The sequence below is a fragment of the Callithrix jacchus genome, chromosome 4 (genome assembly GCF_049354715.1).
Source record: "Callithrix jacchus isolate 240 chromosome 4, calJac240_pri, whole genome shotgun sequence".
NCBI lineage: Eukaryota > Metazoa > Chordata > Mammalia > Primates > Cebidae > Callithrix > Callithrix jacchus.
The window spans coordinates 169,622,609-169,646,606 of record NC_133505.1 but is presented as its reverse complement, the minus strand read 5'-3'; the positions used below and the strand labels follow the sequence as shown (position 1 = coordinate 169,646,606).

The 23,998-nt window shown below is 41.7% G+C and overlaps 1 protein-coding gene across 4 annotated transcripts in view; it reads right to left on the bottom strand.

Annotated features, from left to right (window-relative positions):
• PACRG (parkin coregulated) overlaps positions 1-23,998 on the bottom strand; it is a 592,113-nt gene that overhangs the window by 213,057 nt on the left and 355,058 nt on the right. For all 4 annotated transcript variants that reach the window (XM_054254971.2, XM_054254972.2, XM_054254973.2 and 1 more), the window contains exon 4: positions 10,487-10,636. In XM_054254971.2, the coding sequence (XP_054110946.1) occupies positions 10,487-10,636 (150 nt within the window). The remainder of the gene's footprint in view (positions 1-10,486; positions 10,637-23,998) is intronic.

Here is a 23,998-nt window from a genome sequence, read left to right as displayed (position 1 = left end):
TTGAGGAGGTAGAGCGACCAGGCTCAAGGTGAGAGCAGGAAGGGCTCATGTCCCCCGGCAGTCAGGGGCTAGCTCAGCAGCAGGTACATGAAGAAAGCAGGCTTTTACAGGCCCAATATCACACTCCTTCTCCTCACTTCATGCTTGCCTTTGGTCCTAACAGAATTCTTTTAGAAATTCTAGTTGGCCATCAAAAAAATAGAGAAGATACTGATTGTCTGTGAATATCATTATCCTACACTCACAGCTTATAAGAAACTTTGGGAGGACAAACTTTGCTTCCAGACAGAACAACATCTAAGCCATTTGCTTAGGAGGTTGTTTGCCATATTTCTAATAAATAAAGACACACACATATGTAACATTCAATGATTTCTGTTAAAATAGTGAGGAAATCACCGGGCAATAATCCTGTCATCATGGTCCTATTACATTCTTGTTTTTAAAATTTTGGTATTGTATCATAAGCTTTTTAGTTTGTAGTAAAGACAACTTCAGTACATGAACTTATGACGAAATGTACGGTTTTTCGGGGGGAGCAGAGGCAGAGTCGTAATCGGTGTGCAACAATCTAGATTAGAAGTCACTGAATGGAGAGTGAGTTTTAATTTCATTGCACGGCCACCTCGAAATGAATGTAAATATGCTCACGAGAGCTCATATTAAAGCACCGCATTTAAGAGCAAAAAAAGTAAATTGACCTTAGAGAGTGCTCTGAACAGAACTCGGTCATAATAACGTTGCTATCATTACCTTTTTTCTTTATTACTTGGCACATTAATTCAAGAGGTACATGAGAATATAATGCAGAAAGCAGGCAAGCAAGAAAATATCAATAATATCTGCAGTTTTTCTAGGGACTATGTCCACTGTATTTTTCAACTCCACCTGCATTGAGGGTTAAGCTTATTCTGAGCCATTCATATTCCATTCTGTCAAAGTCAAAATTACAGATTTTTAAGAAAGGCAATAAAATGGAAAGCTGATTTCATACAGAGTGGAACCTGTCTCCAACAGTTTCCTATTTGGAGAAAGCAAACCGCATGTGTGGCAGGGGGCTGACACGGGGCCCCTGGAGCTGGGTGAGCTGTGGATCCAAGCACGTGTGGGGGCCACCGGCAGCAGAACTGCTTTAGAAGTCTTGAGGAACTGGCCACGCGCTGGGGGGACAGCAGGACGTGCCCTGGTGTCCTCGGAAGGCGCCTGGCTGTGCTCTGCTCCTGACCTGGCAGGTGGAACCCTCTCAAGCACCCTGAAGGAGTCCCCAGGGTCTGGGTGCGCAGGTCTGGGCCTTCCCTCTGGTGCAGAATGGAGGGGCCGGCGCAGCAGGGCTGGGGGCCGGGCAAAGGGCCTGGGGGTTCAGTGCACAGCGTGGGAGTGCGCTTCTCACGGGGAGCGTGCATGGTTGGGGGCGTTTCTGACCTTGCGTGCGTGTGCTAGGGATCCTACAAGGGCCTAGGAACTCCAGCACCAGAGGCTGAGGCCAGTGCAGCTGTAGGGCCTTAGAGGCTGGACTCGGGTTCCTGCAGGGGAGGCTGCGGTGGCGGGCCGAGTGGTAGCCGCCTCCACCCGGCTGTCCTGGGCGCCGGGGCAGCCACGGCTCCCGCATCACTCCGGCCCCCTGACCTTGGCGGCGGGGAATTCCTACACGGAGGCCGGGAGAGGCGAGGCGACACACGACAGTTCCACTGCGAGCTCCTAGCCCGGGAGCCTGTCTGTGCTGGGCCAGGAGAGAAGGTCTGAGGGTGAAGCAAGCTCCGGGTTCCCATCAGTCTCCAGAAGAGCGCGTGTGATTTAAAGCACTTGGGAACTCAGGGGAGCGCAGAGCAATTGACTCACCCTCACTACCTATCCCGGTGAGGGGTCCCCAGCAGCAGGGAAAGGCTCCTCCACCCAATCAAGCTTAGCTTTTGTCTCCTACCCCCTTTCCATGGACCTTTTAATGATGGCATGAATAGTGATATTCAACATAACAATTACACTTGGTGACATTCTTATTTTCTCTGCAATGTCCACAAAGAGACCTTTAAAAAGTCATTCGTTGGTGCTTATTAAAGATTTGCATATAAAGGAAAATGAGAATGAACCCTTAATTATCAGCAAATCCAGAATAGGTGATATTTCAGGGGACTTGAAAAGTACAAATTACGAACTGACTGAATAGAGAAGCCTCCTTAAATTAAAGCTTTAGAAACTGCTATTCGCTTTCTTGCTCAGATTAAGTAAAACTTTCTGTTGCATAAATAGAAAAGAACGATGTTTTCTGTTGGGCGAGTATCTCCATGCGTGCTCATTTGGGGCCCATCTTGAGCATTTAAATACATTAAAGTATATTCTACAGATTTCTCTAGGCAGATCTATAAGGCCTTAGCTGAATTGGTGGCAATCTCTCATTGGGAAAAGTGCCAGTTCCCAGCTAGCAGGAGTGCCATCACCAGTCAAGCACTGGAAACCCGCTGTAATCCGGCCATTTTGTCCGTGGATCCCTGTTGGGTGCCACGGAGGGGTGGAGGGGTGACAAAGTGTCAGGCGTTTAAACCAGAGCCACTCCATCTTAAATAGGAGAGGGGTAAAATGAGGCTGAGCCCTACTGGATGCATGCCCAGACACTGAAGGCCTTCTAAGTCACAGGACGAGACAGGAGGTCCGCAGAAGACACGGGTCACAAAGACCTTGCTGATGAAACAGGTTGCAGGAAAGAAGCCAGCCCAAACCCACCCAAACCAACATGGCGATGACAGTGACGTCAGGGGTCGTCTTCACTGCTACACTCCCACCAGTGCCATGACAGTTACTTTCCAGCCTGACTCTGGCATAACCTCACACGACAGACAAAGAAGAAAATCAAAATCTTTCACCCCGAAATATGTTGGGTTTTTTTTTGCCATATTTTGAAATGGGCTGAAAAGTCTTTTGTGGAGGGAAAGCTGTATCTGTAAAGAATCTCTGTTAACATAATAGATCTTTCCGCCTTCCAGGCCCTCACAATCCCAAAGAGATTGACTGAGTGTCTAGCATCTTTTAAGGGTCTGATCAGGAAATATTTGCCAACTTATTTTCTCTAAGGGCCCCATCTATGAGACTTCATCTACATAATAAGAAACTGGGTTTCTACAACCCCTTTTCTTGACCCAGACTCTTTTTTCTGTTGATTCTGGGTCTTTAGACAATAACTTGACTCTTTCAACCAACTGCCAATCAGGAAGTCATTGAGTCCACCTGTGACCTGTAAACTACCACCTCCTGGACCAAGCCAATGTATGCCCCACACATCTCGATCCATGTCTTATGTCTCCCTAAAACATATAAAAACCAAGCTGAACCCAACCACCTTGGGCACATGTTCTGAGGACCTCCTGAGACTGTGCCTTGGGTCATGGTCACTCATATGTGGCTCAGAATAAATCTCTTTAAATGTTTTACAGAGTCGGACTCTGTTTGTCAACACCTTTCTTCACGGTTTCAGAACCCATGAATGGGATTCTCCTACACAAGCCATTCTAAATATACCACATTTGCCCTCGGTCCAGTAACAATGGGGATGTTCCTGGGCCATGAACCTGCCTGCAACTCAGTATCCTCCTGACAGCCTGATCCCTTCAGGTAAAGTTGCACAGGTGGGGACAGTGGTAAAGCCAGATACTGGTGAGATGGGGATGCCCAGGAGAAACTTGGCCACAGCACTTTGGAAAGACTTGTACAGAGAAACTGCAAGTAAGGGCCAATCGAAAACAGGACACAGGGGAAAGAGGTTGAAATTTCACTAGTTCCCCGAGTGAAACTGTTGAAAATGTGAGCTTCCATCGCTGGTTAGTTAGCAGCAGTACTGAAGAAGGAGAACTCCCAGACATCTCCCCAACTCAAAACTTACCCAGGTCCATTTTCCTTCTCAACTAAACAAACCTTCCTGCTGAAAGGGAAAGGTATCACATTTTTGCTGTTGTTGGAAGAGGGAGTTTTCATTAGGCTGTGCAGAGCAGGCTCCGTATCAGTAGTTACGGCAATGTGAGGAAGTGAAAGGAACATGAAACCTCTAACTCTATTCATCAAAGATGAGACTTTATCTCCACACGCCGTAGGAAAGAGGTATGTCGTCTGGATTGAATCGTGTTTCCCCCAAATTCTTGTCTTTTACAGAACCTTAGGATGTGGCCTTACTTGGAAATAGGATCACTGCCAACATAAGTAGTTCGGATAAAGTCATGCTGGAGTACTGGAGTGGGACAGCCCGTTAATCTGACCCTTACGAGGGCTGGTATTTTCACAGGAAGAGGAGAAGAGACAGAGAGACATGCACAGGAAAAAAGGCCACATGAAGGGTTGGGACTGGAGTGACACATCACCCACAACCAAGGACAGCTGGCACCTCCAGAAGCCAGAAGCAGCAGGAAGGAGGCTTCCCTGGAGCTGCAGTGAGAGCTGGCCCCGTCCGCACCTTCATCTTTAACTTGTAGCCTCCAGAACTGGGAGACGATACACCTGTTGTTGAAGTCACTCCGTGTAGGGCAATTTGTTATGTGGCTCCAGGAAGCTAAGACACAGCCTTCAGAACTGAATCAGTCATCGCCCTACCAGGCTACAGACAGACAACTCAGAATCATCCTTCCCTCCGGGCAGGCGCAAACAGGGAGGCCTACAGAGAAGAGCACACGGAGACGTAATTTACAGTTTGTGACTGCCCCCACTCCTCCGATGTAGCTTTTTACAAGTGGATTTGGGTTGAAAATGGACTCAAATGTAGCAATCTCAGTGAAGAGGAGAGATATTTAACCCCATAAGCATGTGTAGGTTTCACCATAGTAAAGAGGTCTTGATGGGCTGACCACACGTGGGGGCATCAGGTAAGGGAGGCAAGCCTGAGCCCTTCCCAGGACCATCTGCTGTCCTGGGCTGCCCTCTTCGATCACTGCACACCCATCTGTTTCTGCAGAAATGAGTCCTCCGTCCCCATCCCCAAAGATTTCCCAGGGTTTGGAGCTCTGCTTATAGAGAATGCTTGGAAGAAGTAGGGATATTGCACTTGGAGAAGTAAATACCAAGGAGGAAGGAAAGTTTTCTATCATTTCCTAAGGGCTTGCTATGTGGAAAAGGATTAACCATTGTGCTGTGTAGTTTAGACGCGAGAGGTAAACCAGATGGAAATGTTAGGTGTAGATTTCATTTCAAAAGAGGAGGAAGTAGAACAGGCTGCCCCATGAAGCAGTAAGGCTGCTTGGACAAGATGCAAGAAGTAAGTACCAGTTGTGTCGGCCGAGTTAGTGAACTAATTTCACACAAGCACATATTAGGCACCTAATTCTATTAGGTGTGCCAAACTCCACATAAGAAAAGGAAAGACCAACACAAACATTTGGCCTTTGTGGGAGTAATGATTGTATAGTTTGGTAAATTGGAGATACTCTCAGACCAAAGGACCCCTACACAGATCTTCCAACTTTATGAACCTAGGATATTCTGCAGACAAATAAGTTAAGTCAGCATGGAGGGAGTGCTCAGAGAGACTAGACAGATGCATGACAATTCCAAACCTAACTTTCAGAAATGTGGGTGGTAGTAGTTCTAATAACTTCCTCAATGAGTTTAGGATAATCTCATGGTTCAAATTTAATACATTTAACAATTTCAAAGGAACTCGAAGCACATTTCTAAGATGTAAATCGTGAACTCAAAATTGTTCGAATTCCATGGGGAATGAACCTTAATTTCAAAATTAAATTTAAACCTCTGTGAGGAGAAATAGCATTTATATATATCAACTCTGAGACAGAGAAACTGCAGTTCTGTTGCTGTAGTTGTTTGGTAAACAATCCGTTCCCAGAAGTTCATTAACACTTGAAAAGAGCACGAGAATTGGTTCCATGGAATTCACACGAATATCAAGGAGGGTTATCAAGGAGGGTTTGCATCGGGTTGACTTACAAGGCTTAGGTTCTCATTAGAAGTTGTTTTAAAAGACGATCAGCAGAAAATAATTATTTCTATTTTTTAGAAGCCATTTAAGTTACAGGTCAAAGACCTGGTACAAGCATCCTAACATTTTGCAAACTTCAGGCATCCTCATTCCCTATGTTTTAATGTGACTGAATCTGAATTAAAATGTTAAGTCTATTTAATAGACTTTTAATTAGTCTATGATGGTATACGTCTTAGATTTATCTTAGATAAAGCCAAGCTATTTGAGTTCTACAAATGTGGGGACTTGATATTTCATTATTATGTTTACTTTTGCATATTTCATGATGTAAATTTATGACAGTATCAGAGTATCAGATCTGGAGTCTAAAGTCTTAGGTAGGGAACATTTCAGAACTATCAGTACTGTTAGAAATGAACCAAAATACAGTAAACAGGCCTACAAGGGAGCTCCAATCTGCTGGCAGTGCCCATATTCCAGCTGTAAATGCTTTAATGCCATTTATTGGCTCATGCTTCTCAAATGTAATATTCTGCATCATTAATTTTGTAGTTTCATCTCTGAAAGCTATAAATTGAAGATTCCTATTGTTTTAATTTTCTGTAACCTTTAATAACATTTGTGAAAGAACAGAGGAAAGAATAAATTGCTATTGGCTGTATGACAAATGCATTCAAGGAGTATTTTATAGAAACTCCTCTTTCTCTTTCCCCTCAAAGCAGTCACTGGAAACACAGCATGTTTTACATCCAAAATTCACTGTTTAGAATGCAAAGAGACAAGCTCAAAAGCTTAGATACCAATTTGGTTGTTCCGAAGAGGGCTTTGGTCCAGGATTTCCTTGTCTGTGCCGGAGAGAGCTCTCTCTTTTTTAAATACGATGCTCCCTAAACATGGGTCACATATTCAAGCTGCAAGGTTATGCCAGGAAGGGACGGATTTGAAATTCGTTACCAGTGAACGAATCTGAGTCTTTTAACTGATTTGGCCACTCACCCTGCATTTGGCAATTAGAGACAAAATGAACCATTTGAAGCAAAGGCACTGACGCAGCCGGTGAGACCAATAGGCCACGTGGCCTCCACAGGCTCACGGAGGGCCAAGTGACAGGTCACCCAACAAGCGAGTGTGACAGGTCACACACAACACTTTCAGTTGCCTGGCTATGTTGTTACATAACAATTCATATAGTACGATATTCTTCTATAATATATACTACTCTGTGTGTATGATATTGTGTAGGTATATAACTTTGTATAATTATAATGGGCATCTCATTAATACCCAGTCATGGACAGGCTCCGTGTGAAGGTGCCCAGAAGACACGGTCTCTAATGATGCCCATCCTAGTGAAAGTTGTTATTATACATATTTTGTATAGATAGAAGAATTTACGATTAGAGGCTTTAAGGGATTAGCCGAGGTCACATCTCTTCTGGCCCCAAAACGTTCCTGTTTATTCTACACTACCATTCGCATCTCGGATTTACCTGTTCTTGTTTTAACTATAGCTGAATTAAACTCTGTGAAAAGCATTACTAATACACAAGAGTATACAGCTGCTCTCTCTTCTAGAACAAGAAGGATCTAGGGGGGCTGGTTCTAAGTTTTCGTTGTGATGGTGGTGTAGATGGGGCCTGAATTGGTGCTGTGAGCACAGACTGTTCCTCCCTGCCCTACTTGACTTCCAACTAGTCCCCGAAAAGACTGGAAGCATAGGCTCCTCACGTGGGCAATTGCCACAATGTCCAGGGCCCTGGCTATGCAGCCCCCACTGCTTATTTCAGAGGAAGTTCATGTGACATTAAAACAGGAGAGATTGTAAAAGAAAAACCTCAGGCAGTAGACTTGATCAAATGTTTGCACTTCACGGGATACTGACAGACAGACAGGCTCATTTTATTTGAAAGAATATTTTCTTTCATTCTTTTTTTTGTCACTTGTATCTGGTATCATTCTAAAAAGGATTTCGTAGTGGAACATGAAATAAATATTTTGAATCTGAGTTTTACGAGACATTGATTTACATAAAAGACAAATAGAAAACAGAGGAAATACAGAAATGTGAAATTGTTCTCAAATATATTGAAATTCAGAATGAGTTTTTTTTTAACATTACATATGAACAACTTCTAATATAATTTTAATTGTAAATATTATATCGTTACTAAGGATATCTGCTTACATATAATTTTGTGATCTATATCATAAAGCAGGATTTATTAAAATGTTATTAAAGCTAAATCATTTTTCTAATGAAAATTCTAACATAATTGAAAATCTTGTGATAAGCTTTTTCTGAAAGAATTGGATCTAGGGTAACATGGCTACTTTGAGGATCAGTTTTAAGTTTCTATAGCTAGAATGCTCCAACTCTGTAATAGGACCCTCTGAAAACACAGCAAACGGCAGGCTGGCATTGTTGCGACAGGTTTCTAAGATAAGTAGAAAATGAAGCTAATATTTTTCCCTTTAAATGTCAGAAAAATGTTAGGCAGAAAAATGATTTAAATGTAGAATTCCTGATGCATGCATTTAGAAAGACTCCAAAAGAATTAGTGAGTTTGGAACCAATTAAGGACTATAGTATGAACTTTAAAGTCCCCGCACTGATAAAATCTTAATAGGGATTCATTCGTAAAGTCAACCACTTTCTTAGCTAAGCATATGAACACCTGTGGGTTAAAGATTTAGAGAAAACCTACAATGAGGAAGCAGCCGAGACCAGTTGTTTTGTTTAGTGTCTAGAGCTCCCAGCGAGGTTTGTCTGTCTTTGTGGCAGCAGTATTTATCCGTCGTTATAGATTTCCTTGAGGATAAAGAAAGATTCTAATTGTCCTTGGAACAGCACTGATTTTCTGCTTTTATACAGAGATACAGAATGATGTTTAGATGTAATTTCTAGCTTTTACTGTGAGACCAACGAAAGCGTTACAGCAGTGCTGCAGTAGCCACCTGTTCCCAGGTACTCGGGCAAGGAAGGGGAAATGTGCTCAGGCTCATCTTCCATGACCGTCAAGTACAGAAACAAAGGTTCCCGTGGGATAAGAGCCAAGAGAGGGCCACTCTTATAAGAGTTAAACGGAAATAGTAATAGTACATGCATCATAGGTTTGCACGAGGATTACTGGGGAAGTCTTGGCGAATGGCACATTTCAAAAATGTTAACTAAGACTTGTGGGTGGCTGTTCCCTGATGCTTCCATCTCCTTAATAATGCTACCATCTCTATCAGAACATCTTCATCTCTACCTCCAATTTCCTAGAACCTAAATATTAGGTGTGCAGTTAGAGTTGCTTTTATGGACCACATCTGGACTTTTCTATAGCTTTATGGATATTTGCTGCTACTCTATGGTAAAAATATGAACTATGAATGAAAAACATTTAAATAAGTACTTTCCAAAAGTTATTACTCTGCTTAAAGACTAACCATCTTGCATAAATGGATTTGAACGTCCACCACATTACCCACAGCAATTCAGGTAATTTCAATAGGATACCTTTGCAAGCACTCCATTACAAGCATTCATAAACTCCTATAACTCCAGTTTGAAGTCCTTTTTCTAAATACATATAATATTATACACAGAAGTGGGTTTTACTATTGAAAGACAACTAAAGGCTTTTTGAGAATTCCATGATTTCCTGAATATCTGCGCCTGGAGCATGCATAACAGCCATCGAATAATAATATAAAAAATTGTGATTCCAAACAAAAGTCTGTTTGTGGCAGGAGCTGCCATAAACTCAGCTTTTTGCTTTTTTTTCTTGAATATATGATGTTTGATTTTTGTTTGATTTTTTTTCTTGAATATGTGATGAGCAGATCATGTTACAAAAGTTTCACGCAGTGCTCCATTAAATCGATAACTTATTGATCCCACTGTCAGGAAAGAACTTGAAATGTTAACTTCTACTATGCATATGAGAAGCATGGGACTTCAAAGGTAACAGCAAAAAGAAAACTAGACTCATCATTTCGAGGAAATCACACTCTTAATGAACAGAGGTACATCCACTACCTGCCTAGGGTCAGCAAAAGCTTGCTGTTTTCCTTGTAAGGGTAAAATAGAGCTATCTGAATTCATCTGTGTTTTCCAAAGCTTACAGAACAATACTATGAAAAATAAATGAATCATCAAAACCACTTACCAGGTTTTAACAATAGTGCTTAAAAATACATCTTACACCAATGGAAAAAAAACGGACTGAAATTGTAGCAGGAAGTATCTAAAGGTAGAATCACTATGAAGAAAAAGAACAAACTCAAAACCTACTAATGTATTCGAAAGACCATTAAAGAAACTTCACAATTTAATGATTGGAAGCTTATAGAACTGCTTCGGCGCTTCTGTGCTAAGTAAGCTATACGGAAGGAGTAATGAACTGTTTCCCTCGAGAGTAGCTGGAGAAGGGGTGGGAATATGCTATTTAGGTCTCCAAATGGATCGTGGTTTACACGCAATAATAAATCCTAAACGTGTTGCTAATTAACTCTACTTGAAACCACTCCCCCCCCCGCCTTTTTTTTAAGGGCTTAAATGACATTTAGACTTGTGGGCTCACTCACCATTCATATTCTTAAAGATGTTCAGGACGGGGAGGATTTGACGGTAATAGGGCACCAAGGCCTCGCCCACCATCTCAGCTGACACAACTAGATGCTGGAGGACCTTGAGAGTGACACAGATGACCTGTCGGTTTCGAAGGTTCAAGGCATCTATAGGGTAAAAGAAGGAACAGGCAGAAAACAGTTTAATAGAAAGCATCAAATCTACAAGTTTAAGGCAAAGGTGTCTTGTGGTTGCTTTTAATTAAACTGTGCTCTACGGGGGACCAGTGGGCCTGTATTAGGACAGCTTTGAATGACACATTGCAACCCTAATGTTTGCTACTGAATCTGGTGTGATGGCTGTTTATTCTCCTAACGGACTGATTTCTCACCAGCCCTAAGAATGCAGCTCATCTTCCCCGATGAAGAGGCCGGGACTCTGAGTTGGATAAACAGTGTGAAAGATAAAAGATCACTTAGTGTCGCTGGAGTTAAAGGAACCCATGAAGGTTGACAGCAGACACATTTTTATGCAACAATCTCTCATGCGACAATTTATTCCATTCTTAAAATCATTAACATGGAACAAACATTTATTTAAGAAGGAGGGTTGGGCATGGTGTTCGAAACTACAGGCTGGTTTCAAACACCGAGAATATTCTTGGTATAAGTAAACATAAAGTGATTATACTTAACCCCTGAAAAGGGTAGGAAAGAAAAGCAACATTTTTTAAAGTTCAGTTAGAAGGAATCAACACATAAGCGATAAGAGACCACAGGAATATGAGAGTTTTAAAGAACAGTTCTGAGTGCAAAGTAACAAGCTGGACTGCAGAGACAGAGCAAGAGACGCCACCAGGTAGGGGCTGAAAAGCACCATTTGCCCCAGTGGGAAGTGCAGGGAGTCAGGAATCAGGATGCTGATAACTGGCTGTGTGAGCCCGGCCAACTCACTGGCACTTTCTTGGCCCCAGTTTCTTCAATCATGGGAGCCTGTTATGTGTTTTCTAAGATGACTGAAAGTACCATGGTTTAAGTAGAAGAGCCAGATAAAACATCTGTTATGGAAGGTCAAAAGTGCCGTTAATCGAATGTGATGCCTCAGATGACTTCAAGAAGAAGCCAAAGGCTCTTATTTGCAACATGTCCTACCTTCTCGTGAAAAGGATTGACTATGACCTTAAAGCATATGCCACTGTGGAGGGACCAAAGGACCCAGGCTATAAAAAGAAATGCTGCGTTGGTCCATACATCTCGGTGGCAGTCCTGACATTGTTCTTGAACTCCAGCTCGCGTTTCCATCAGCATGGATCTTGCCGGAACCTCAAATTCAGTTTGTTCCAAAGACTCAGATTACCCTCAAACTTCCTTTTCTTCCCTTTGTTCCTAATATTTAGTAAAGATAAATCTTGTTTCTAGGCATTCCAGGTCAAACTCTGTTTCTCCTCCTTCGCATTACTCATGTTACGAAATCATCTGGTTTTCCTTTTGCAGTATCTCTTGAATTGGTGTCTCCCTCTCCATCCTCCCCTCCTCTCCCCTGGTCCTGGTCTCCATCCTCACCTCCTCTCCCCTGGTCCTGGTATCCATCCTCACCTCCTCTCCCCTGGTCCTGGTCTCTATCCTCACCTCCTCTCCCCTGGTCCTGGTATCTATCCTCACCTCCTCTCCCCTGGTCCTGGTATCTATCCTCACCTCCTCTCCCCTGGTCCTGGTATCTATCCTCACCTCCTCTCCCCTGGTCCTGGTCTCCATCCTCACCTCCTCTCCCCTGGTCCTGGTATCTATCCTCACCTCCTCTCCCCTGGTCCTGGTATCTATCCTCACCTCCTCTCCCCTGGTCCTGGTATCTATCCTCACCTCCTCTCCTCTGGTCCTGGTATCCATCCTCACCTCCTCTCCCCTGGTCCTGGTCTCTATCCTCACCTCCTCTCCCCTGGTCCTGGTATCTATCCTCACCTCCTCTCCCCTGGTCCTGGTATCTATCCTCACCTCCTCTCCCCTGGTCCTGGTATCTATCCTCACCTCCTCTCCCCTGGTCCTGGTATCTATCCTCACCTCCTCTCCTCTGGTCCTGGTATCCATCCTCACCTCCTCTCCTCTGGTCTCACTCTCCATCCTCACCTTCTCTCCTCCGGTCCTGGTATCCATCCTCACCTCCTCTCCTCTGGTCCTGGTCTCTATACTCACCTTATCTCCTCTGGTCTCACTCTCCATCCTCACCTCCTCTCCTTTGATCTTGGTCTCTATCCTCACCTCCTCTCTCCAGTCCCTGTCTTCATCCTTACCCCCTCTCCTCTGGTTCTGGTCCTTGGGACCCCTTCACTGGAGCACTGGACTGCTCTGGAGCGGATCTCTTTTCTTTCTGTCTTTCTCCACTTCCCCAACCTGTCTTCCAGGTACTGCTGGGGTAACCCCCCTCAAGCATGTCTGATCATCTCACCACCTGCTCAAAGAACTCAGAGCCCCCTCCCCACTTCCATTTGCTACAAAAGTTGTGAGATGCTCTGAAGGGTTTTTATAACAAAACCCCTAGTTTGTTGCTGAAAGAGATGAATGAAACCTCACTTTATTTTTAAAAAATTTTCTAGTGATTCCAGAGGAAATGGCTTCAAAACCACTAAATGATACCTTATTTTCCAGGACTTTTAACTGAGAATTTGGTTTAGTTCAAACTTATCCTAAGTGCTTCCTTTATGCCTGGCTAGTTTGAACTAAACCAAATCCTCTGTTAAAAGTCCTAGAATATGAGGTATCATTTAGTGGTTTCACAGCTATTTCCTCTGGAATCACTAGGAAGTTTAAAAAAAATGTGGTCAGATTCATCCCCACCTACCAGCGAACTAGGGTTTGTGGCATGAAAACACTTCAGATCCCCCCCACAACTTCTGGTCCAATCCAGACTCCATTCTTGTTTAGTTTGAAAGTAAACACAAATGTAATGAAAAGAGATGGCTCAGCCTTCACTCAGGGAACCAACCTAAATATAACCATAGAACTCAGCAGCCCGTTGGCTCATTACAGCAGCAGTTAGACACGCTGCAGGACAAAGCATATCTGCTGAAAAACAACTAAAATTAGAATGCTATCATTTAGTCTAAAAGCTGGAGTCATGAGATATTCAAGAGCAAGGCTTCGGGGTACCACGAGAAGGTTGGGAGGAAGAAGGCACATAGCACGTTGCACAGTCAGCAGTAGCGACTCCCTGTCTGGTCTTATCTCCAATCTAAAAGCTGTTTTGTCTTTTTAGAATGTCAGGGGTTAGTGAGTCTTACTGACAAGCTCAGTTATCAGAATCAAACTGGGAGGGCAGAAACGTTCTGAGGATTGGGGGCAGTTGACATTTTTTCGAAAGGTCTACCAATGACACTCAACAGGCTTCGGCTTCACGACTGTGCGGATCGGTGCGATGATTCAGACACTTGTAGCTGACATGTAGTGAGCACCTCCGTGTGCCAGGAATCAGACCAAGCACTTCATCTGTCTTAACTTTCTTAGGCTTCCCTCACCAAATGTTTCTTGAGAGTACATGCATTAAATGCCCATCACTGTTTTAGGAATTGGAAAGATGGAAATGAATGAGACAGGTATGGGACCAACCTCTCGGGGTTTATCAAATAGTATGGAAGAAGATATTAAACAAGTATGACAAATGTGACAATTACACATAAGAAGGACAGGGTGTTTAAGCCAACAAACAAGTCCCTTGCCTAGTCTAGGGTTAAGGGAAGGCTCCCAGCTGCAGGAACAAACCCCAGGGCTGAGAAGATGTCATTTACATGAAGCATTTCCAGGAGAGGAAGCAGCACACGAGGGACTGGCTTCCTGGGAAGGAGTTCTTTCACTTCAAGGGCTGCTCAGGTCTCATTCAAGGCCTGAGCTAGTAGAAAGATACCCTGACTGGATATGTCATTGGGAGTGTGTCTTTCTTGAGATAGTTTGGAAGTGTGGGGAAGAAGTATGGAGGTGAGGCGTGTACAAAAGGAGGTGAGGCTGTGGTGATTCTTCCCAAGCTCAAGAGTCCCTGGGATAACCTTGCCTTACCAAGTAGACAGAATCAGATGTTTGAGATCCTGCGTTTCTTTCTTTTCTCTTTATTCATCCCTCCCTCCAATCCCACTCCTTAAAAAGCTACATCTAGCTAAATGTTTTAAAAACTGCGTAGTGAGGAAGGATTAGGCACAGAAAGAAAACCACATGGGTGTGTTGCTTGCATTTCTATATATATTAAAAGAATTGCATGATTGAACACATGAGTCCTCACTCCATTTTGTAGGTTTTGTTTTGTTTTTTTCAAGAAAGCTGTTCTTTTGAAGTCATACGTAGGAGAACCTATGGATATAACAAAGAGACAACTGCCTGAATGCGGTAATTGCAGAAGAGATTCTGGAGACCATAGTGGTCACTGGATGCTGGCTGATCCCAGTGTTGTTCTTTCACTGTGTGCCCGCCAAAGGTTGCAACAAAGCAGCCTGGGCATGCTGATATACTGCCAATGTGAGAGAAGAATCTTGCCCTGTAGAATATACTGATATCAAGGAGTAAATTTAGACACACACACACACACACACACACACACACACACACATACATGAGATACATGAGTAACACTAACATTAAATTGTTATTAGGTTTATGTGTTTTATTAGGTTTTGGGCATGCATTATATATCAGCGATTCCTAATTGATCATTTGGGCACGCATTAATAATCTCCCTCACAATGGATAATAATATTAACTATTAGGAAACCCTGACTGAATTAACACGGTCGTGATAAACATTGGATCGACAATGACCAAGAACTCAACTGTTGTAATGGCATCTAAAATGGGGCTCTAAGTCCTCCTAAATGGCCAGGTCATGGCTCTAAAACTTCTGCAGTGGCTGTGAAACGAAGCCAGGACATGCACTGTTTAAAAGCTTCCTAACTTCATCCAACAGGGATTTCTTATACTGCCCATTTTCTCTTCAGTTCCTCTATTCTTCTTCATTCTCAGAGAATTAAGATATGCCATGAAGTTGGAAGTCTTTTTGTTCTTACTGTCACAGTGGAATTAAAGCAAAAAGATTTTTTTTTGAAACAAAGTTCTTTTCCTTTGAAAAAGTATGCTAACAGTATAAAGAGAATATGATTTTGTAGGTTGAAAGAGAAGATACGTATTTATTCTTGTGTTGATGGGCCTGAAAGCTATTGTCAAGCCATAAGTGAGGACTTTGAACTAAAGATTTAAGGTTTTGAAAAGGTTCTAACATGAGGAGTCTACTGACATTATATATCAACCAATAGAACCTTTCTATTTGGAAAATTGGATTTCTATTGTACTGTTTACTGGCTTTAAGTATAATAAACAAGAGAGCCTTCAGATATAGAGAAATTGCTGAAGAATAAGGAAAAATATTTTAGAGTCAAGGTGGTAAAAGTTATCTTAAATGCTTATATGCTACATGTATACTTTTCTCAGGCACAAAACCCACTATTTTATGATATTTTGCAAAGTGAGGAAATTTTCTACTATTAGATATCATTTACTACTGTGCTATCAGGAAAAAAGAGAACATTTCTGCTTCTTTTTAAATCAGAAACCTCAAACAAAAGGCAAAAGCAAACAAAATTCTAAAAAGTATTTTTGACACAGGCTCTAAATATTAATAGCCTTAATATACAAATAGCTGTCACAATCTAATAAAGGATTTAATCTTCCAATTAAAAAATGGGCAAGGCACATAAGCAGACAATGCACAAATTAATATATAAAAACGAACATTTAAGATTCTAGAATGTTCAACTAGTGAAACCCAGAAAATCTGAGACAGGCCTCAGTTAATTTAGGAAGTTTATTTTGCCCAAGTTGAGGACGCACCCATGACACAGCCTCGGGAAATCCTAACGACATGTGCCTGAGGTGGTTGGGCACAGCTTGGTTTTATGCATTTTAGGGAGACATGAGACATCCATCAATATGTGTAAGAAGTACATTGGTTTGGTCTGGAAAGGTGGGACAACTTCAAGCAAAAGCAGGCAGATTGGAAGCAGGGAGGAAGCTTCTAGGTCACAGATAGATGATCCACAGTTACATTCTTTTGAGTTTCTGATGAGTCTCTCCAAAGAAGGCAAATCAGATATGCACCTATCTCAGTGAGCAGAGGAGTAATGTGGAAGAGAATGGCAGGCAGGTTTGCCCTAAGCAGTTTCCAGCTTGAGTTTTCCTTAGTGATTTTGGGGGCCCAAGATATTCTCCTTTCACAAACTTCATTGGTAATTTAACAAAACACTACTCTATAATTTTAAATATTACATTAACACAAAGTTGTTGAAAATTAAATACTGTCAGTTGGAAACAGGTTTGAGAAAAGAGAAAACACGTGCTCTCATAGACACCATGTTATAAACCATTCCAACCTTTCTATGGAGCAGTTCGGTAATGTACCTAAAAGCCATAAAAACGCATATAGCAGCTAACCTAGCAGTTTCACTTCTGGGCAGTTAGTCCAAGGCTTTAGGCAAATGTGCACAAAGAATTGTAGGAAAGAATGCTAAGCCCAGTGTTATTCACAGTTAGAAACAATCTAAATGTTTCAAGAACAATGAATTGTTCAAGTAAACTATAGTATTTCCACACAATGGAAAATTATAAAATTATTAGTCATCTAATAGAAAAAATAGATTAAAACAGGAAAATGTTTAAGACACAAGTGAATAAGGAAGTAGCTTATAAAGCACAGTTGCACTATGACCTCATTTTATAAAATGGAATATAAACCAAATGAATACTAGAAACTGATATACTGAGACACTAACAGAGAGGACTGCCTTTTCCACAGGCATATAGAGGCACAAGATTTTGTTCCACTAAAAGATAAGAACTTTTAAAAACTGCTCTTTAAAAAATTATTAATATACTATGCACATTTTTCTTCTGTTATTACATATTATACTTCATGATTATAATTTTGTGTTGTAATGTATGAGAATTCAATCCCTTTCTCATTATACTTTCTCAATATTCTCTCAATTATTTTTAACCCTTTCATTTTTGAGACAAACTTTAAGATAATTAGGTCAAATTCAAAATGCACTTAGCCCTGTGGTAAAATTAGAGAATAATTTGTCAGACAATTGCCATCTTCATTACTGAATATTTTCATTAGGAACACGATATCTCTTCAATTTTCTTGTCTTTAAGTTTCTTGGAAAAGCTTCATAGTATTTTTTCACATTGATCCTGCATAAAATTTTTACATATACTCAAAGGAATTCTATATTTTGCTGTTATTTGTGTAAAATTATTTAATACCAATATGCTTTCTAAAGGTTATTGATAATATATACATAAAAATATATAACCTTTGTATACTTATTTTGTAATGCACTGTTAGAAGCAAATTTTTTGGTGCTGTAAAAGAAATAGCACTGAAATGTAAATTTTCTCAGCAAGGCAATTTTTACTTCTATAGAAGAGTGCATCTTGCAGATGGAGCAATGGCAAGAGCACACTGGAGCAAGAGAGGGGAAGAGGTTCTTATCCCCTAACACAGGTAGCCCCTACCACTATATCATTCCCCTATTGGCTAAGGTTCGACTGCACTGTCTAAGCTAATTCCTACTGGCTATTTTAAAGAGAGCAGGGATATCAGCAGGAGTGGCTGGGTGAGCAGTTTTGGTGGGAAAGACGGTTATGGAACAGGTAACTAAAGGTGATTCAGGTCGGAGCAGGTGACCAGGGGTGACTAAGGAAAGAGCAGGTGATCAGGGGAACAGATGTGAATGACTGATTAGGGCTGGCAGGAAAGTTGTTTACTGAAACTAGGGGCAAGGAGATGAAGAGAATGAGGAAGTCAAACTTTAAAATGGAGAACAAAGAACACAGAAGCTGAACATACTGGCACACTGATTCTTTGAAGAGAAATTTGGAATTCACTGTATCCAACAGGGCTAACTTATTTAATTCCCTTACTTGATCTAATAGTATTTGAGTGAAATAAGTTGAATTTTATATGTAATGATACTAACAAAAATATTTTACATTTGTGTTTGCTTTCTAATATTTATCTCTCCTTTTTATGGTCGTATGAAAGAGGCTACAAATTCTAAAAGAAAATACAGTATTACAGTGCTGAGAGCAGACAACATGTTTTGCTGAGACAGGGTTTTACTCTGTCACCCCAGCGGAGTGCAGTGGCGTGATCACAGCTCACTGTATCCTCAACTGCCCAAGCTTAAGCAATCCTGTCCTCTCAGCCTCCTGAGTAGCTGGAGGCATGCACAACCATGTCTGGCTAACTTTGTTTATGTTTAGAGAGACAGGGTCTCACGATGTTGCCCATGCTAGTCTCAAAGTTCTGAGTTCAAGTGATCTGCTGCCCTCCTTGGTCTTCCAAAGTGTTGGTATTACAGGCATGAGCCACCAGGTCTTTTAACCTTTTTTAAGTGTGCAATTCAGTAGCATTTATTACATTTACGATGTTGTGCAAGTCTCACCAGTATCTTTTTCCAAAAATTTTTCATCACCCACAACTCTGTAGCCATTAAGCAAAGACTCCCCATGCCCCTGCTCTAGTCCCTGATAATCTACTTTTCATCTTTATGAATTTGTCTAGTATCTTATAGTATTCCAAGCATTATTTTTTCTAAAGTTAAAATATTTAATTAATATTTGAGGTTTTGGGCCCATTATAGCATTAGCTTAATTAGATTAAAATGGATATAAATTTTGCTAGTTCAGGAGTGCTAACCATATGATTTTCTATTTTATAGAGTAGAACGAACTCAAACTATGTTTTTAGACCAAATTTAGATTTGAAAATTGTAGAAATGTTTCTCCTTCTATAACAGAGCTCAAATGCTATATAAGTAAATATGACCCAGCCTGATTTACCATATTCCTAGGCAATTAAAGTATGATGCATTTAGATTAGCTGTTATGGCCATGGAGTAAGCCTATAACAAGGGTTACACCTTTTTTCTTTAATTTATTATTTTCAAGTTTCTCTACTTGAAGTAAATGTTATACAAAAAATATTGACTTTTCTCTCAACACATACAGAAATATGTCAAATATATAAATACCATAACATGCTATTTAACTATCTTTATGCAAAATTCAGATTTTCCATCAAAGTTTTGCCATTACATGCGGCTGACTCTTTTTCAATTTTTCGGTAGACCAAAATATATTCTTTTAGGGATGTAAAATGTAATTTAGTATTTGGTGAAAGTGTTTGACCTTTCTTTCCATTACACTCTTTGTTTTAAATATAGATACGTAATTAATGCTATTTGTTTGAGTAGATGAAAGCAGTCAGCTACCAAAGTGGCCTCCATGAGGCAGTCCCTGGCGTGATCTATTTGACACCGCCACATTCTAGACACAGAGAATGAAACCTGAGCCTCATGTCATCCAACATTGTCCTTTTTAGTCTTGCTGCCCAGGTTGGGCCTGCACTGGCTTACACGTATGAGTGTGTCTCACAGCAACTAAGAATAAACCCTTGAGAACCGTGGCACTGTCTGAAGACCAGGCAGCTTTGTGTCTTTGGAGCGCCTTGCTCCTCTGTACCTTAATTGCTGGCTCAGTTCATCTGCAAAGACTGGGGTGAAAACTGAAAGGGTGACCAAAGGAAGGAGTGAGCACCATTTTCAGAGTAAAAACCAATGACAATCTGCTGCATCATGTACCACTAGTTCTAAGAAGGACCGCTACGTTTCTTCCTCTGGTTGAGAAAAGATGTCTGAATTTCCACAGGGTTCAGACAGTAGAAGTAGCGGCGTGTAAAGAAAGACACAGTATGCACAGGATCTTCACAAAACAAGATGAGAGATGTGCACAAAATACAAGACGGGTAAACAGACGAGTTTCCAAGAAGGAGTTTGAAAACTACACACTGCTAAGCCTGACATCAATAACTGGTATGATTCTAGGACTGATTATTTGAGCAGCTGATTCAGGAGCTCCTAGGAAAATAGCATTTGTTACCAGGAGCCAGAGTGGGCACTCTGAAATAAGGCCAGCCAAGCTGACCTGACGTATTCTAATAGTTACTTATGAAGAAGATCGGAAATACACGGTATCAGCAAAGCATCTGGGCAAGGCCTCTACGGTTTTCCTTGCAGGGAAGATACAGGAATGGTTGAAAACTTAGGCTCTTTCTTTTATTCTTCTTCTTCTTTTTTAAGCTGTGTGAACAATTGTATCCAGGTAATATGTACTAATGATTTGGTGCCAGCATGTACAGCCCTGAGTGGGATACATCATGCATCTATATTTGACTGAGTCCAGTTTTCCATCTAAAGTTTTTACTGTAACTTGGATGAATGCTACAGAATCCAAATCTATCAATTTTTTTGATGACCCCAATTTAGAAGCCTGCAGAGACATGACCATGAAGGAAAACCAAGGATAGAAAAATAATTTACTTTTATTGCCACCTTGATTTGACACCATGCTAAATGTTCTATTTGTGTGATCTCATTACTCCTCACAATGTATCTGGGCAGGCCAGGGGTGGTGGCTCACAGCTGTAATCCTGGCATTTTGTGAGGCCAAGGTGGGCAGATCACAAGGTCAGGAGTTCAAGGCCTGCCTGGCCAATATGGTGAAAGCCTGTCTTTACTAAAAATACAAAAATTAGCCTGGCATGGTGATGGGTGCCTGTAGTCCCAGGTACTCGGGAGGCTGAGGCAGGAGAATCGCTTGAACACAGGAGGCGGAGGTTGCAGTGAGCTGAGATCATGCCACTGCACTCCAGCCTGGGTGACAGAGCAAGATTCCATCTCAAAAAACAAAAACAAAAGCAAAGCAAGCAAGCAAACAAAACAATGTCTCTGGGCAATCAGTTTCTAATGCCCTGGGACACTTAAAAGAGTTAGGTGTCCTGAGACCACACAGCTACTTTGTAGCAAGCTGGGATCCGGTCTGCACTCAGCATGATTAGGCTCCTCACCCTCCTAGCACACTGGCAGGCATGGGATACTGGTGCACAACAGACTTGGCATGTGCTCATGAGAAATGTTCAAAGCTACATGGCAAACACAGAATCTAGCATGGACTGGGAGCAGGTAGTGAAGGCACCTGCTGGGTCCTGCACTTCAGTGGCTTAAAGAATAAGCCACTACTAATAGGGATGGAGCAAGGTTCATGGAACCTTCTGAAGAGCAAGCGGGGCACTGCAGTAATGCTGTTCCTGACTGCAGCTCAGCCCTCACGTGGGAGGAGGACTGAAGATTCTTAGTCTGAGGCTTTAGCCGGGTGACTAAAAAATACTGCCATAATTAAAGCAGAGAATGATGATGATGATAACAGTGACAGTGATAACATCTGTAACCTTATGTATTTGCTCTTTTAATCATTGAAATAGCCCAATAAGTTGGATCTCATTATTGCCCCAGTTTTATGTCAGGACTCTGAGTTTCCAACTAGTTAAGTTGTATGAAGCAGCCATGCGGTCGAGTCGGAATTTTGATTAGGTAGTCTGGCTTCAGAGCCCTTGCCCCTCAATATCACATTACACTAGAAGGTGCTAGAATTTGTTTGTTCATTTATTTATTTGAGAATGGGAAAGGGACAGTTAATGCATGGTGGATTCTGCTTGAAAATGCATTTAGCTCGTTCTCTCTTTTATCGTACTGTGCCTTGCTGGCAGGGACAGCTAGACTGTCCATTCCCTCCATCTCCGCCACCTCCTTCATGTGTGGCTGGATTACCCTTCCTCATTCCCCTGTTCACACGGGCGAGACCTGATATTGATGCCTTCCTCTGGCGAGTGACCAGGCAGACTTTACTGTCTAAAACAATTTGAAACCACGTTCTTTCTCTCTTTGGTAACTGAAGTAATCCTAAGTAAGACCCCTCTTTTTAATGGCTTTAAACAGATTAGACTTGTTTTTCTAAAATTAAAAATCATTACTTTCAAAATAATTATGATCACGTTCAGAATAATTTACTGGGAAATGTCAAGATAAGTAAAACTATTAGAGCATAAGTAAAGGGTAATGCATTTCAATTATACTTGCTCCTTTCTAAGTAAATAGAATTCTCAAAATAATTTTTGTATTGTGATATCGATTCTTTTATTTCATTCTTACTTGGTGGTGTTTTCCCCCATTGGGTGTTCCTTAACAGGGTATTTTGCTTGCTAAAATGTTCTTGCTCAGGTTTCTTCAGCTGTGTCTGTGCACGCCTGCCCTCTACTGCTGGATGACCTCACCTCATTAGAGCTTAATGACACCACTGTGTCACGGCCGGTCTATTTGCAAATCAGTGATATTTCCATCATTCTTTGGCAAGCAGGGTCACCTCTCCTCCTAGTGTGCCATCTCACAGATGTATGTCGCTGCTCATAAGAGAATCACGTGAGAGAATGTAGACGAATAGACAGAAATGTACCCTCACCACTTAAATAATTCTCCCAATAAATGGAAAGCACTATATCTTTATACCCTTCATTTGTCGTTTCATGTGAGAAGTCTTATGAGACAGTTTTTATAGAATAGATAGTACAGTGGCAGGCCCAAATGGCCACTGCGTGCTTTTGATGATGGCACCTATACAGATTTCAGCGCAGACAGCAGTTACGTATCTTATGAAATTAATTTTGCAAATATTTTGCTGCATCTCTTGTGCACTAGCCAGGACATTAGACGCTGTGGGATTTATTACTTTCTAACATTATGTTCTAAGTGACATGCGAGGAGCTATAAAGTTACGTGGGAGAGGGAAGGCAGAGTGGGGATAGGACTGGAGTTGAGGGTAGGCAGTGGAGACGAGAACCAGAAGAGGCTTTACAGAACAATTCACATTGGAGCGGGACTTGGAAGGTCACTTAATGTTTAGGCATACGGGCATGTGAGAAGGGACATTCTGCAAAATGAGCAAAGACACAGAATCAGAGAAGTGCAAGGCAAGCTCTATAAGAGAAATGGTTTGGCTAGATCACAGGGTGAATGAAGAGAAAAAGTATGAAATAAAGTCGAAAACGTCACTTTCAGCCAGATAGTGGAAATTCTTGAAAGTCATGCCAAAGGATTTAAAGTAGGCTGACTTTGGAGAGGAGTCTGCCCTTAAAATCTGGAAGTGCATCTGATAAGGTTTGTGAGTTAAAAGCTTTTTGCCTAAGAGATAAGGTGTGTGGCCTGGGGCAGCAGAAAGCAGGTGAAGTGAGTTGGAGAGAGACTTCTGGGCTGGAAGAGCAGGTGGAAAATTGGGGGTTCTTGGAAGGGAAGGCCTCACACAAGGTGTAAACTGAAATCCGCACGTAAGCGCTGCGGTAGCTGACCTCTAACAACTGCACACATGGGGAGATTCCCAGTACTCCCCGATGATGAACAAAAGCTGGAAGATGAAAAAACTGAAAATGAAAGAAATTCAGCTGTTGTCTACCATGGGGGAGACAAGGTTTGGAGTCTGTGTCTAATTAATCATCTGCCAGAATTAGAATCTATACTCTTCAGAGGAACATAACAGAATTCAGGGGCTCTAAAATGTATTCATAATATCCCTGATAGGATTGCATATTGTGGCCCTGTGGAGGTT